The sequence below is a fragment of the Bufo bufo genome, chromosome 4, assembly GCF_905171765.1.
Source record: "Bufo bufo chromosome 4, aBufBuf1.1, whole genome shotgun sequence".
NCBI lineage: Eukaryota > Metazoa > Chordata > Amphibia > Anura > Bufonidae > Bufo > Bufo bufo.
The window spans coordinates 221,421,831-221,437,007 of NC_053392.1; the positions used below are offsets into that span (position 1 = coordinate 221,421,831).

Genomic DNA, 15,177 nt, shown 5'->3' on the forward strand with positions numbered 1-15,177 from the left:
GGTCTTTTGACCTGTTCCAAAACTTGGAATCTCAACTGAGCTATCCCATGTTTGCACTGTTCAAAATGAGATGGCATAGGTAACAATAAATTTTTTGTACGAATGGTCGATTTATGTTTCCCAATGCGATCCCTAATCGTTTGTGTAGTCTCCCCAATATATAATAGGCCACAAGGACACTTTATTAAGTATATCACATTAGTAGATTCGCATGTGAAAAAACCTTCAATAGAGAAAGGGCGCCCACTATGGGGATGAAAAAATGTAGAACCTCTGATTATATGGGAACATTGGGAACAGTGCAAATGTCTCTAAGGTTATCGGCCAGAGCTTCTGCTTTATCCAATTCTGCCCATAGAGCTATCTGGTTAAAAAGCTGGAACGGGAATGCTAGCCCCAAAGCTAAGTTTGGTGCCATTCCGTGTCAAGCAGAATTCTTATTTGGCCCAGTCTTCGACGATCTACCAGTCAGCAGCCCCCTAAAAAATCCTTCCTCCCCAGGTTTAACAGAGAGGGTTTCTGGAGAAGAGAGAGGTCTAGGCAGTATGCGGGAGCAGCAAAAAGGGGTCAAAGGGGTTTCTTTTTTCCGGGGCAGAGGCCTCAAAAAAACGGCCCTAATGACTCCAGGTCATCTGTCTCACTTTTCAAGTCAGTGGCAAAAAATCTCAGATAATTTCGGTTATAAGGGAGGGCTTAAAATTAAAGTTTCAGAAGCTGTCGGCAGAAAGATTCGTGATGACAGATTATCGTTCAGACCCCCCAAAACAGGCAACCATCATTTCAGAGTTTTTTTTCCCTGTTAGCAAAAAGAGCATTGGTGGAGGTTCCAAAGCAGGAAGAGACAAGAGGATTTTACTCAACTCTTTTTCTTAAAAAAAAGCAGAATGGTTCTTTTCGTACAATAATAAACTTGGTGTCTGAATCGTTATCTGGTGTACGGATGGAATCCATAAGGTCAGCAGTGAACTATCACTTCCCAGACTGTTACATGGCCACAGTGGATCTCAGGGATGCATATTATCATGTTCCGATCCATCCCCACCACCAGAAGTTTTTGAGAGTAGCAGTTCACTTAGAGAACAGGATCCTGCATGCTCCATTTCAGGCCCTTCCCTTTGGACTGTCTCAGGCCCCAAGGGTTTTCATGAAGATCATTGCAGAGATGATGGCTCATGTAAGAGAAAGGGACTTAGTGATCATTCCCTACCTAGACGATTTTCTTCTCCTTGCCCAGTCAGGTCACATCTTGGAAGAACAGATTACCTGGTTGAGGGAGATTCTGGACAGGCTAGGCTGGGATATAAATATAGAAAAGTCCAGTTTGCGTCCAAATCAAAAGTGCAGTTTTTTTAGGGATGATCCTAGATTCATAATCCCAGAGGTGTCTGTTGCTCTTACACAAAGCTCGGTTAATCACATAAAAAATTCAGAGCCTTCTTTCTCGGCAGGTAGTTTCCCTGAGGGAAGCCATGTCTGTGCTGGGGCTTATGACTGCAGCCATCCACGGGGGGAGAATGGGCCCAGTATCACTCAAGGCGCCTACAGCTTCATATTCTGGAGGTTTGGGACAGGTGTACACTCTCTCTGGATGTGAGGTTTAATCTATCAACCCAGACGTTAATTTCTCTGGAGTGGTGGATGAATATACAAAATTTACAGAAGGGTGTTTCTTGGCATAGAGATGCAGTCTTCTCTTTGACCACGGATGCCAGCCCTTTCGGTTGGGGAGCCCATGTAGAGTTTCTTCTGCTGCAGGGGACCTGGGACTTCGGTTCTCGAACTCAGTCTCAAAATTTCAGAGAACTGAATGCTATCGGATTAGCGAACTCTTGTAAGTATAAGCAAGAAGGCGGCACTCACCAGTGCTATGGACTGAGCACCCGTAATTCTGTTTACGAGACGGGACATAAGAAAAGTCACTGTGCAGGTACGAACATTCGGCAGTGCCGCTCTTATTCATTTTTTTCTATTCATTGGTCAGATTAGCTCTGACTCAGAGTCTTCCGATCATTAGGGGCAAAAATGTCAGAATCTATTCAGACAATATGACAGCAGTAACCCATATCAACAAACAGGGTGGTACCAGGTCTCAGTCTGATGGCCCTAAGTCACCAGATTTTCAATCTAGCGGAGGATTCTCTCTTATCTCTTTTTACTGTACATCTAAAAGGGGTAGACAACGTGAAAGCAGATTTTCTCAGCAGTCATCATCTATGCCAAGGTGATTGGTCCCTAGATCAGGGGGTTTTCAACAAGATCTCTGCTTAATGGGGTGTCCCCCAGATTGACCTGGTGGCAAAGAGGTCTAACAGAAAGGTTCTTTTCTCTGTCTCCGAAGGAACAGCCGAGGGCTGTGGACGGTTAGCTCAGTCCTGGAGAAGGGGTCTTCTTTAGGCCTCCCCCCCCCCCCCCCTCTAAAACTGTTGCCGTCCTCAAGAAGATCAAGGAAGATTGTGCTACAGTCATAGCGATAGCCCCCTTTTGGCCAAGGAGGGTTTGCATTTCAGAGCTCCGCAAAATGTCAATTGCCACCCCCTGGGTTCTTCCAGTTTTCCGGGGACTTCTAGCTCAGGGTCCAATCCTTCACCCAGAAGTGGAGAGTCTTCACCTGACTGCCTGGCTATAGAGTTGGAAATTTTAAAGAGAAGGGGGTCTCTGATGAGGTTATCACTACTCTGTTGGCGAGTCGTAAGAAGGTCACTTCTGAGATTTGAGAGTTTGGAGGGCTTTTTTCAGATTTGCCAATAGACCAGTGGATGTTTTAGAGGCTCCAGATATTCCACTTGTGTTTAGAATTTTTACAGGAAGGTTGGAGGAAAAAACTTAGACCTAGCACTTTAAAGGTGCAGATTTTGGCCTTAAGTGCCTTATTTAGAAACATAGAATGTGTCGGCAGATAAGAACCATTTGGCCCATCTAGTCTGCCCAATATAGTGAGTACTTTGGATAGCCCCTGGCCCTATCTTATATGAAGGATGGCCTTATGCCTATCCCATGCATGCTTAAACTCCTTCACTGTATTTGCAGCTACCACTTCTGCAGGAAGGCTATTTCATGCATCCACTACTCTCTCAGTAAAGTAATACTTCCTGATATTACTTTTAAACCTTTGCCCCTCTAATTTAAAACTATGTCCTCTTGTAGCAGTTTTTCTTCTTTTAAATATTCTCTCCTCTTTTACCTTGTTGATTCCCTTTATGTATTTAGAAGTTTCTCTCATATCCCCTCTGTCTCGTCTTTCTTCCAAGCTATACATGTTAAGGTCCTTTTAATCTTTCCTGGTAAGTTTTATCCTGCAATCCATGTACTAGTTTAGTAGCTCTTCTCTGAACTCTCTCCAAAGTATCAATATCCTTCTGGAGATATGGTCTCCAGTAAGGAGCACAATACTCCAAATGAGGTCTAACTAGTGCTCTGTAGAGCGGCATGAGCACCTCCCTCTTTCTACTGGTAATGCCTCTCCCTATACACCCAAGCATTCTGCTAGCATTTCCTGCTACTCTATGACATTGTCTGCCTACCTTTAAGTCTTCTGAAATAATGACCCCTAAATCCCTTTCCTCAGATACTGAGGTTAGGACTGTATCACTGATTTTATATTCTGCTCTTGGGTTTTTACGCCCCAGGTGCATTATCTTGCACTTATCAGCATTAAATTTTAGTTGCCAGATTTTTGACCATTCCTCTCGTTTTCCTAAATCCCTTTCCATTTGGTGTATCCCTCCAAGAACATCAACCCTGTTACAAATCTTTGTGTCATCAGCAAAAAGACACATCTTACCATCGAGGCCTTCTGCAATTTCGCTGATAAAGATATTAAACAATATGGGTCCCAGAACAGATCCCTGAGGTACCCCACTGGTAACAAGACCATGGTCTGAATATACTCCATTGACTACAACCCTCTGTTGCCTGTCCGTCAGCCACTGCCTAATCTATTCAACAATATGGGAGTCCAAACCCAAAGACTCCAATTTATTGATAAGCCTTCTATGTGGGACAGTATCAAAAGCCTTACTAAAGTCTAGATATGCGATGTCTACTGCACCTCCGCCATCTATTATTTTAGTCACCCAATCAAAAAAATCAATAAGATTAGTTTGACATGATCTCCCTGAAGTAAACCCATGCTGTTTTTCATCTTTCAATCCATGGGATTTTAGATGTTCCACAATCCTCTCCTTGAGTATGGTTTCCATTAATTTCCCCACTATTGATGTCCGGCTTACTGGCCTACAGTTGCCCAATTCCTCCCTACTACCTTTCTTGTGAATCTTTATTTGAATCTAAATTGTCAGGTCATCCCTGGGTTAAGAGGTTCATTACTGCAGTTTCTAAGTTATCTCCAGTTTGTAAGGTTAGGATCCCTCCCTGAGATTTAAACTTAGTTCTTTCAGCATTGATTTCAGATCTGTTTGAGATGATAGGTAGCATTTTTCCTAAATGCTCTCCCTAAGGCCTCTTTCACACTACAGTATGTCGATTTCAGTGTTTTGCGTTCCGTTTTTCACGGATCTGTTGTTCAGTTTTTTTGTTTCCGGTTTTCCGTATGGCATATAGTAATTACATAGAGAAAATTGGGCTGGGCATAACATTTTCAATAGATGGTTCCGCAAAAAAACGAAACTGATACGTAGACATACGGATGCATTTCCGTATGCATTCCGTTTTTTTTGCGGACCCATTGACTTTAATGGAGCCACGGATCGTGATTTGCGGCCAAATATAGGACATGTTCTATCTTTCAACGGAACGGAAAAATGGAAATATACGGAAACGGAATGCATACGGAGTACATTTCGTTTTTTTTTGCAGAACCATTGAAATGAATGGTTCCGTATACGGAACGCAAAAAACGGCACGCAAAGCGGAAAAAAAAAACTATAGTGTGAAAGAGGCCTAAAGCTGGCCTATCTCCTAGCTATTACCTCTGCTAGGAGAGTTAGTGAGATTGCTGCTCCTTCCATTGACCAGCCTTATTTAAAAATCTTGGAGGATTGAGTGGTTATTACTCCTGATCCTTCTTTTTTACCAAAGGTATCTTCCTCTTTTCACCATTCCCAGGAGATAGTTCTACCCTTTCTGTGCTTCTCCAAAAAATGAGAAAGAATCAGAGTTCCATTGTTTAGACGTGAGGAGATGTTTAATTCAATATCTGCAGGTCACGCAGCCCTGGAGGTCCTCCTCCCGTCTGTTGCTTTCTTTTCAGGGTAGGAAGAAGGGCTCTGCTGCATCTTCCCAGACTATTGCTAGATGGATCAGACAAGCTATTTACTTAGCATACTCATCCAAGGGAGCTGTTCCGCCATCAGGGTTCGGGGCTCACTCTACTAGATCAGTCTCTACTTCTTGGGCAGAGAGGGCCTCCGCTTCTATAGAGCAGATTTGTAGGGCTGCCACCTGGAGTTCTCCGCATACTTTTTCAAGCACTATAGGCTTCAGCTACCTTTTTAATGAAGGCCTGGGTTTTGGCCGTAAGGTACTCCAGGCTGTTGTCCCACCCTAGATTCATCTCGCTTAAATTTCCATGGGTGCTGTCATAGGCGAAGGGGGGAAAAATTAGATTTTCTTTGAGCCTATGACAGCACCCATGGAGAGACAGACTTCTCCTCCTCAGAACCGGAAACAGGAACCAGAAACCGCTTTAAAAAAGGGACCACCCCCTCTACCTCCAGTCCTTTCCCAAGAACTAAGACACATCCTAATATTATATTTTTTTTATTTGGGAAGGGAATTAGTCGGGTGCTGTCATAGGAGGAGGAGGCGGTCTCTCCATGGGTGCTGTCATAGGCTCAAAGAATACCGGTAAGTATAATCTCATTTTCCCGTTCACATAGCTTATATGAGGGCTTATTTTTTGCAGGACAAGACGCTTTTTTTTTTTTTTTTTTAAGCCACCATTTAATTTACCACATGTTGTATTGAAAAAGGGGAAAAAAAAAAAAAATCTTTGGCAAAATTTTATTGTTTATATTTTTTTATATGTAAAATTGGGAAAGGGGGGTGATTTTACTATATTGGTAGTTTTTGTTTTGTTTTTTTGGGTGCTACTACATGGGATCTTTTGTTCCCTTCTCCTATTCACCCTAATGGATCACTATTAGGGTGAATAGGATTTTTACTCTTTTCATTCTCCTGCATAGCTCAGTATGGTGATTGCCATGACAGGCCTGGATCGCTTCAGCAGCGTACAGGCTGCCATGGCAACTGATCGGAGTCCCGCAAGGGAACTCCAATCGAAAGGCAGAGGGAAGCAGCTTACTCACAAGTGTTGCGATCAGCGTTGATTGCGGCACCTGGGGGGTTAAATGATGGGGTCAATGCAATCGCCGCTCCCTGTCAGTGCAGGCAGGTCCAGCTGTATGATACATGGGCCCACTGCAGAAGTCCGCTCCATACATCCCCCTCACGCATTATGTCATACATATACGTGATAATGCGTGAAGGGGTTAAGTAAGCTGTCTCGGCCTCTCAAGACGGATTTATTAGATAATGTCAGTTGTGAAGGAGGAAAAGAGTCTAAGTGGATAAAGGGGTGTTTTCTCTGATAAGATATATCAAAGTTTGAATGTTCACTTTATGTTCAGCTTGCAATTCTGAGTTGCAGTTTAATTTGTGACACACTTGTGTCAAATTTATAAACTGAGGGACCAGTTTTGTGCTTTAAATGGCATCTGTCATCAGATTTGTACCTATAAAAACTGTCTGACCTGTTGCATATGCACTTGGCAGCTGTATGTATAGAAATGAGCCTCTAGGAGCAATGAAGGCATTGCCGCTACACCTAGAGGCGCTCCCTCTCTACTTTGATTGACAGGGCCAGGCATGATGATGTTTTCAATCAAAGTGGAGAGGGTGCAGCAGTTGCAAAGAGAGCAGAGCCTCCTGGTGTAATGGCCACGCACCCGTTGCTCCTAGAGGCTCATTTGCATATATTGAAATATAATGTGGGCACATATGAACATGGGACCAACACAGATGCCTTCATCTGCCAAGCGCACATGTAACAGGTCAGCCAGTTTCATAGGTACAAATCTGCTGACTGATGCCTTTTGATGCATAGATTTGACATGCATTAAGCAGATTTTGAGGCATTTTTATTAAAGAAAATTAACAGCAAAATACCATTTTTTATAAATGTGCTCTATTGTTAAGTTGTATTTTATACATAGTCAGGTCCATAAATATTGGGACATCGACACAATTCTAACATTTTTGGCTCTATACACCACCACAATGGATTTGAAATGAAATAAACAAGATGTGCTTTAACTGCAGACTGTCAGCTTTAATTTGAGGGTATTTACATCCAAATCAGGTGAACGGTGTAGGAATTACAACAGTTTGCATATGTGCCTCCCACTTGTTAAGGGACCAAAAGTAATGGGACAGAATAATAATCATAAATCAAACTTTCTCTTTTTAATACTTGTTTGCAAATCCTTTGCAGTAGGGATCGACCGATATTGATTTTTTAGGGCCGATACCGATAATTTTTCAACTTTCAGGCCGATGGCCGATAATTTATACCGATATTCTGGGTATTTTTATTTTTGAGGAAAAAAAAAAATTTCCTACACAAATCTGCTGAAAATTAATGTTTATTGTTAACGTGTATTATTATTTTATTTTTTTTGTAAATCTTTTTCATTTATACTTAATATTTTTGTGTTGTTTTTTTTTTACTAACTTTTAGCCCCCTTGTCCTATTCACCCTGATAGATCTCTATCAGAGTGAATAGGATCTCGCACTCTCCCTGCTGCCCTGTGCTCTGTGCACACAGCAGCATGGAGCTGACTATGGCAGCCAGGGCTTCAATAGCGTCCTGGCTGCCATGGTAACCGATCGGAGCCCCAGGCTTACACTGCTGGGGCTCCGATCGGAGGAGCAGGGGAGAGGGGATCCTGTGGCCACTGCCACCAATGATTAGAACTGGGGGGGGGGGGGGGGGGCGCACTGCGCCACCAATGTTTTTACTATTGGGATGGGGGTGGGGGGCGCACTGCGCCACCAATGACTAATACTAGGGGGCTTGAGGGGGGGGCGCACTGCGCCACCAATGTTTTTACTATTGGGGTGGGGGGCGCACTGCGCCACCAATGATTAAAGGGAATCTGTCACTAGCAATGTTTAAAAAATTTTTTTTCATGGATCCATGTTTAATAAAGTACCTTTTTTCCATCTGTGTTCTTTTTTTCCATGTCAGTCTTGTCCTTTCTTCTAAAAATCGATTCTTAGGATATGCAAATGACGCTGTAAGGAGCCCAGAGGGGCGTTTTTCTTTCTCCACGGTGCCCAGGAACGCCCCTCTGAAGTGCCGTGCCCGCCTAAATATGAAAACTACTAACGCCTCCATGTTTAGCTGAATCGCCTCCCAGAGGCGCGGCTAAGTCCTCAACACCCCCCCTCCTCCTCCTCAGCGCCGCGCTCTGCGAACACCCGATCCTCCTCTCGTCAGCGTCCCAAATCCCGCGCAGGCGCAGTGCCGGCGATTGCCTGCGCTCTGATAATACGGCTGAGGGCAACAGCTTCAACATCGTCACTGGGCATGCGCCGAGCCCAGTGACGATGTTGAAGCTGTTGCCCTCAGCCGTATTATCAGAGCGCAGGCAATCACCGGCACTGCGCCTGCGCAGGATTTGGGACGCCGACGAGAGGAGGATCGGGTGTTCGCAGAGCGCGGCGCTGAGGAGGGGGAGGGGGGAGGGAGGAGGGGGGGGTGTATGTTGAGGACTTAGCCGCGCCTCTGGGAGGCGATTCAGCTAAACATGGAGGCGTTAGTAGTTTTCATATTTAGCCGGGCACGGCACTTCAGAGGGGCGTTCCTGGGCACCGTGGAGAAAGAAAAACGCCCCTCTGGGCTCCTTACAGCGTCATTTGCATATCCTAAGAATCGATTTTTAGAAGAAAGGACAAGACTGACATGGAAAAGAAGAACACAGATGGAAAAAAGGTACTTTATTAAACATGGATCCATGAAAAGTTTTTTTTAAACATTGCTAGTGACAGATTCTCTTTAATGCTGGGGGGCGCACTGCGCCACCAATGATTAATACTAGGGGGCTTGAGGGGGGGGGGGCGCACTGCGCCACCAATGAAGATACCTCTCTTTCACATACAGGAGGCGGGAGCTGGCTGCAGAATCACATAGCCGGCTCCCGACCTCTATGAGCGGTAGCTGCGATCCGCGGCACCTAAGAGGTTAACTACCGCGGACCGCAGCTGCCGTTCATAGAGGTCGGGAGCCGGCTATGTGATTCTGCAGCCAGCTCCCGCCTCCTGTATTTGAATTAATGAAAGACTCATCTTCATTGGTGGCGCAGCGGCCACAGCCCCTCCCCTCCTCTTGTCTTCCGTCCTGTCATTGGAGGCAGCGGCAGCAGCATCACAGGGGGAGGAGACACTGCTTCCTTCTCCCCTGTGCTGCGGAGGGAACACAGAACGCGCTGAGAGCAGCGCGTTCTGTGTTCCCAATACGTTATCGGTATATCGGCAAAATAGATGCCGATACCGATAACGTTCAAAATCCTCAATATCGGCCGATAATATCGGCCAAACCGATAATCGGTCGATCCCTACTTTGCAGTCAATTACAGCCTGAAGTCTGGAACGCATAGACATCACCAGATGCTGGGTTTCATCCCTGGTGATGCACTGCCAGGCCTCTACTGCAACTGTCTTCAGTTCCTGCTTGTTCTTGGGGCATTTTCCCTTCAGTTTTGTCTTCAGCAAGTGAAATGAATGCTCAATCGGATTCAGGTCAGGTGATTGACTTGGCCATTGCATAACATTCCACTTCTTTCCCTTAAAAAAACTCTTTGGTTGCTTTTGCAGTATGCTTTGGGTTATTGTCCATCTGCACTGTGAAGCACCGTCCAATGAGTTCTGAAGAATTTGGCTGAATATGAGCAGATAATATTGCCCAAAACACTTCAGAATTCATCCTGCTGCTTTTGTCAGCAGTCACATCATCAATAAATACAAGAAAACCAGTTCCATCTGCAGCCATACATGCCCACGCCATGACACTACCACCACCATGCTTCACTGATGAGGTGGTATGCTTAGGATCATGAACAGTTCCTTTCCTTCTCCATACTCTTCTCTTCCCATCACTCTGGTACAAGTTGATCTTGGTCTCATCTGTCCATAGAATGTTGTTCCAGTACTTTGAAAGCTTTTTTAGATGTTGTTTGGCAAACCCTAATCTGGCCTTCCTGTTTTTGAGGCTCACCAATGGTTTACATCTTGTGGTGAACCCTCTGTATTCACTATAGTGAAGTCTTCTCTTGATTGTTGACTTTGACACACATACACCTACTTCCTGGAGAGTGTTCTTGATCTGGCCAACTGTTTTAAAGGGTGTTTTCTTCACCAGGGAAAGAATTCTTCGGTCATCCACCACAGTTGTTTTCCGTGGTCTTCCGGGTCTTATGGTGTTGCTGAACTCACCGGTGCGTTCCTTCTTTTTAAGAATGTTCCAAACAGTTGTTTTGGCCACGCCTAATGTTTTTGCTATCTCTCTAAAGGGTTTGTTTTGTTTTTTCAGCCTAATGATGGCTTGCTTCACTGATAGTGAGAGCTCTTTGGATCTCATCTTGAGAGTTGACAGCAACAGATTCCAAATGCAAATAGCACACTTGAAATGAACTCGGGACCTTTTATCTGCTCATTGTAATTGGGATAATGAGGAAATAACACACACCTGGCCATGGAACAGCTGAGAAGCCAATTGTCCCATTACTTTTGGTCCCTTTGGGTGACACATATGAAAACTGTTGTAATTCCTACACCGTTCACCTGATTAGGATGTAAATACCCTCAAATTAAAGCTGACAGTCTGCAGTTAAAGCACATTTTGTTTGTTTTATTTTAAATCCATTGTGGTGGTGTATAGAGCCAAAAATGTTAGAATTGTGTTAATGTCCCAGTATTTATGGACCTGACTATAGGTGGTTCTTGAACATGATGACGGCTGTATGTGACAGTTCCACTGTTTATATTAGTGATATATTTAGAACTTGCTTTTTAGTATCATGGTGAGCCATTTTATGAAATTGACCTATTTTGTCTTAGAAACCGTGAAAAGAAGTGTGTAATACATTCACCCATAACTTATTCTCTCAAGTGAAAGCATAGTTTAATCACTGCTGCAAGTCAAAAGGTGGTGGGTGTAAGACATTTCATTATAAATAGCGTGCTTTCTTCACATCTCTGTCTCCCAAAATAGAACCACGACTGAACTTTAAGTCAGCCTTTGTAAGATTGAAATCATGAATTTTACTTAAAGTGCTCCTAAATTATAAAATAAAGTTGACAATGTGCATTTGGCCATGTGACATTTTCTGGTGCAGTTTTTGTGTCCATGTCTAAAAATGAGATACCGAAACCCCTTTTTGAACAGCTTTAAACGAACTATAGATGTGTACAGTGTACTATGTAGCCGTAGGTAATTTGAAAAACCTGTTTCCCTTTATTCTGTGTCTATAACCACCAAAACGGGTTACACACTTTGTTACAATGGTCGTGTGCTGCTGGACAAGATGTCATTGTGATGCAATGACAACAGAAAATGGTGACCACTGGTGCAGAAGCCGTGCCAAATTTATCAAACTTGTGTAAAGTAGAATTGACTTAGTTGCCCATAGCAACCAATCAGATTCCACCTTTCATTTTTGACAGCTCCTTTTAGAAAATGAAAGGTGGAATCTGATTGGTTGCTATGCACAACTAAGCCAGTTCCACTTTACACCAGTTTGATAAATGACCCCAAACCCTTTTAACATTTTGAGCCAATAAAAAAAACTTTTTTAGTCTAGAGACTTTTATCAGTTAAAATTCTGACTTTTGACGTGGTTTTGTACATAATGTGACTGAGTCTTACAAGTTACATCACTGCAAGCCCTTTGTCTTCAACCATTTTATAATTATGGAGCAAATGACCTGCAATAGCTTTTATGACGCTGTCATACGACATGAAGAAAATGAAAATACTTAAAAATTACTTTATTATAAATTCCCAAATACCTTTCATTAGTTATAATGGATCATTTTCTCTAAGGAGCAATCCTTATGAGAAATAAAATGGACACCCTCCTATTAGTACACACAAAACCTGTCCTAATCACACAGGAGGACAAGTTACTTCACGACGCTGAGCTAAAGAGCTGCCTCATCCTCCTCTCTGCTCTCCTTGTCGGGGATTATGATCCTGAATACAGCTGATAAGAAACTTTAGATGAATCTCTGTAGGAATGGAGTTCATGAAGAGACATTAAGAACAGAGTTGAGGAACTGGATAGACTGTGGTAATATGGGGCTGTGGTAATGGAGACTGCATACAAGTGCTGCTCATCAACCACATCCCACCCTTCTCTTTGTACTTCATGTCTCCTCATGAACTTAAATTCCTCATGAACATGAACTTCAGGATCATAATCCCTAACGAGCAGAGAGGAGGATGAGGCAGCTCTTTAGCTCAGTATTGTGAAGTAACTTGTCCTGCTGTGTGAGTAGCACAGGCTTTCTGTGTACTAATAGGACGGCGGCCATATTATTTTTTCCTAATTATGCTCCCCGCACAAAATGGGTAATTATAACTATTGAAAAGTTTTGGGGAATTTATTTAGAATGTATTATTTAAGTATTTGTTTCTCAATTTCCGGAGAACCCATTTAATACGACTTGGGTGTATAAAAGTTTACTAGACTATGATAAAAAAAAAATATATAAACAAAAGATAACATACAGAGTAAAATAAGTAACAGGCACTAAAGCGTGAACAAATGAGTGAGCTCCCCATTCTCCAGTTTCCAACATGGCACCACAGCAGGATATTGTAGACAAGTGATAAAGTACAGGGAAGATACACTATATTGGACTGTACTTTATCACTTGGCTATAATAGCGTGCTCTGCATTCACTCCAGACCCCTCTCAGGGGCTTATTAACTCTATGCTGGAGGGAGGGGAATGATGTTATTTACATGGGACTTTATGTTGGAGAAACTGACAGGAGTGGAGAGATGTTATTAACATGGGACTGTATGTTGGAGAAGCGGACAGTAGGGCAGAGATGTTATTTACATGGTACTGTATGCTGAAGGGGGCTGTACAGAGGGGAGAGATGTTATTTAGCCTAGTAATGGCTCCCCTGCATAAATACCAACCCCTTAGGGAACTTTCACACCGCTGCTCTTTATTTCTGTGGTTCTGCTCTGTTAGATGAGCAGAACAGCAAATATAATAGAAGTGCCCTGATTCTGCGCATAATTAACACAAACGGAGCTCCTTCAGTTTCTGATCGGATTCCTGTCTTTTTTTACCAGACAAAAAAGTCCTGCAACAGAGGCCCAGAACCAAGCCTCCAGCGCAGATGTGAACAAGCCCTTAACATTATATAGACTTACATACTGTATTATTTATTTTAATTGCTGCAACTTTCGGCTAAGAATACTCCTCAAAAATGGTAAGAGGAGTATTTTTACTCTTCTGGAAAAAATGTAGTGCATCACAAGTGTGCCTTGGATATTTGTACACTATATTATAGGTTGAAGAACCCTTCCAGATGACACCTGGTGGTCCCACTGGATGTTCTCTAACTGAAGTGTCCTGGACACTATACAGTAAACACCCCCCAAACTCATCACCTCTGCCCTTGATTGATGGCTATAGCAGTCTCCTAGATGGACACTAGACCCATCACCTACTGCCTCCAAACAGGAAGCATTTAATATAACTGTGTAGTTGTCTTGTCAGACAGAAACTAAAAGTGGTTAAGAGTCCATAAGTTTTCATTTTTCTATCACCTTTTAGGGCGAGTCGTATGCATGGCCAGCCTACTTGGAAGAATGGGTAGTCCATCTCAATCCAGCTACTGTGTTTCCAAATATGGAGTAGAAGCCTTTTCAGACTGCCTAAGACAAGAGATGTACAGGTGGGGGGTGAAAGTCATTACCATTGAGCCTGGAAACTTTGTGGCTGCTACTGGCATATTTACCAAAGAGGGAGTGGAAAGACAAGGACAAGAAATGTGGGAGCAAGCTTCAGAAACTTTACGTAACGATTATGGAAAAGTTCACTTTTCTCATCAGGTTGCCAGAATGAAAGCCATTGTCAGTTCTAGTGTGAAGGACATGTCTCCTGTTATTAATGTAATAACAGATGCTCTGCGTTCTAAATACCCATACACACGATACAATCCAATGGACACCTACCTCTGGATAAAGCTTCAGATTATGTCTCACCTACCTGCTGCCATTGCTGACCGCATTTACATGTAATGAAGAGAGACTATTGAAACTTACTGAAGCAAAAAGTGTTCAGGTATCAAGTGAAATACAAGCTGGAACCTCTATTCTTTTAGGTACTACTGGTATGACATTTGTCTTCTTATCTTTTATTGAGCATTGATCTAAGGGTATATAGATACTATATCAGGTGATTCATAATGTCCACCGGGAAGGTAAATCAAGGAAAACACTAATATAAAACTGAATGTACAAATCTTTTATTGTAGAATTGTAATGAATCATTACTTGGTAAGCTGTGAATGTACATTATAAAGCTAAAGCTGTCTATGCAAAGTATGAGACGAACGTGAAACAGTTAAAGGAGCAGCCATTAGTGAAAGCACAAAAATATCTCCTCTTTGACATAGAACTATTCAGTTTAAACTAAGCTGTCTTTTCCAAGGGCTGATGATCAGGAACAGGCCAGCAGTCACCAGACAAATATTAGTTTGTTGGTGATCGCATCTTTTACACAACACTGAAAATCCTCATCTTTTGGCAGCACATTGCCCTGTGCAAAATGGGATATGCTACCGACAATAATGGATCTGTAGGTACTTGACCAGTCACATTTAAAGGGTTTTCTAAGATTTTAAAACTCTTGACCTATCATCCAGGTAGATCCTCAGTATCTGATCGGTGGGGGTCCAACACCCGGAACCCCAGCCAATCAGCTGTTTGAGATTGCATCGGCTCTTGCAGTAGTGCCACGGCCTTCTCACAGTTTTGTTTAGGCCAGTGATGCCACAGTCATCGGTTACATTTCCTAGGTGCAGTTCAGCTCCATTGAAGTGAATGGGCTGCTCTGTGATACCAAGCACAGCCACTTACACAATGTATGGCACTGTGCTTGGTGAGCAGAGAGAAGGCTATGGACCTATTGCGA

The 15,177-nt window shown here is 43.1% G+C and overlaps 1 protein-coding gene across 1 annotated transcript in view; it reads left to right on the forward strand.

Moving 5' to 3' along the window:
• LOC120997943 (D-beta-hydroxybutyrate dehydrogenase, mitochondrial-like) overlaps window positions 1-14,659 on the forward strand; it is a 30,629-nt gene extending 15,970 nt beyond the window's left edge. The window contains exon 5 of the mRNA XM_040428321.1: window positions 13,816-14,659. Coding sequence (XP_040284255.1) covers window positions 13,816-14,282 — 467 coding nt within the window. The 3' untranslated portion in view covers window positions 14,283-14,659. The remainder of the gene's footprint in view (window positions 1-13,815) is intronic.
• Window positions 14,660-15,177: the final 518 nt, after the last annotated feature.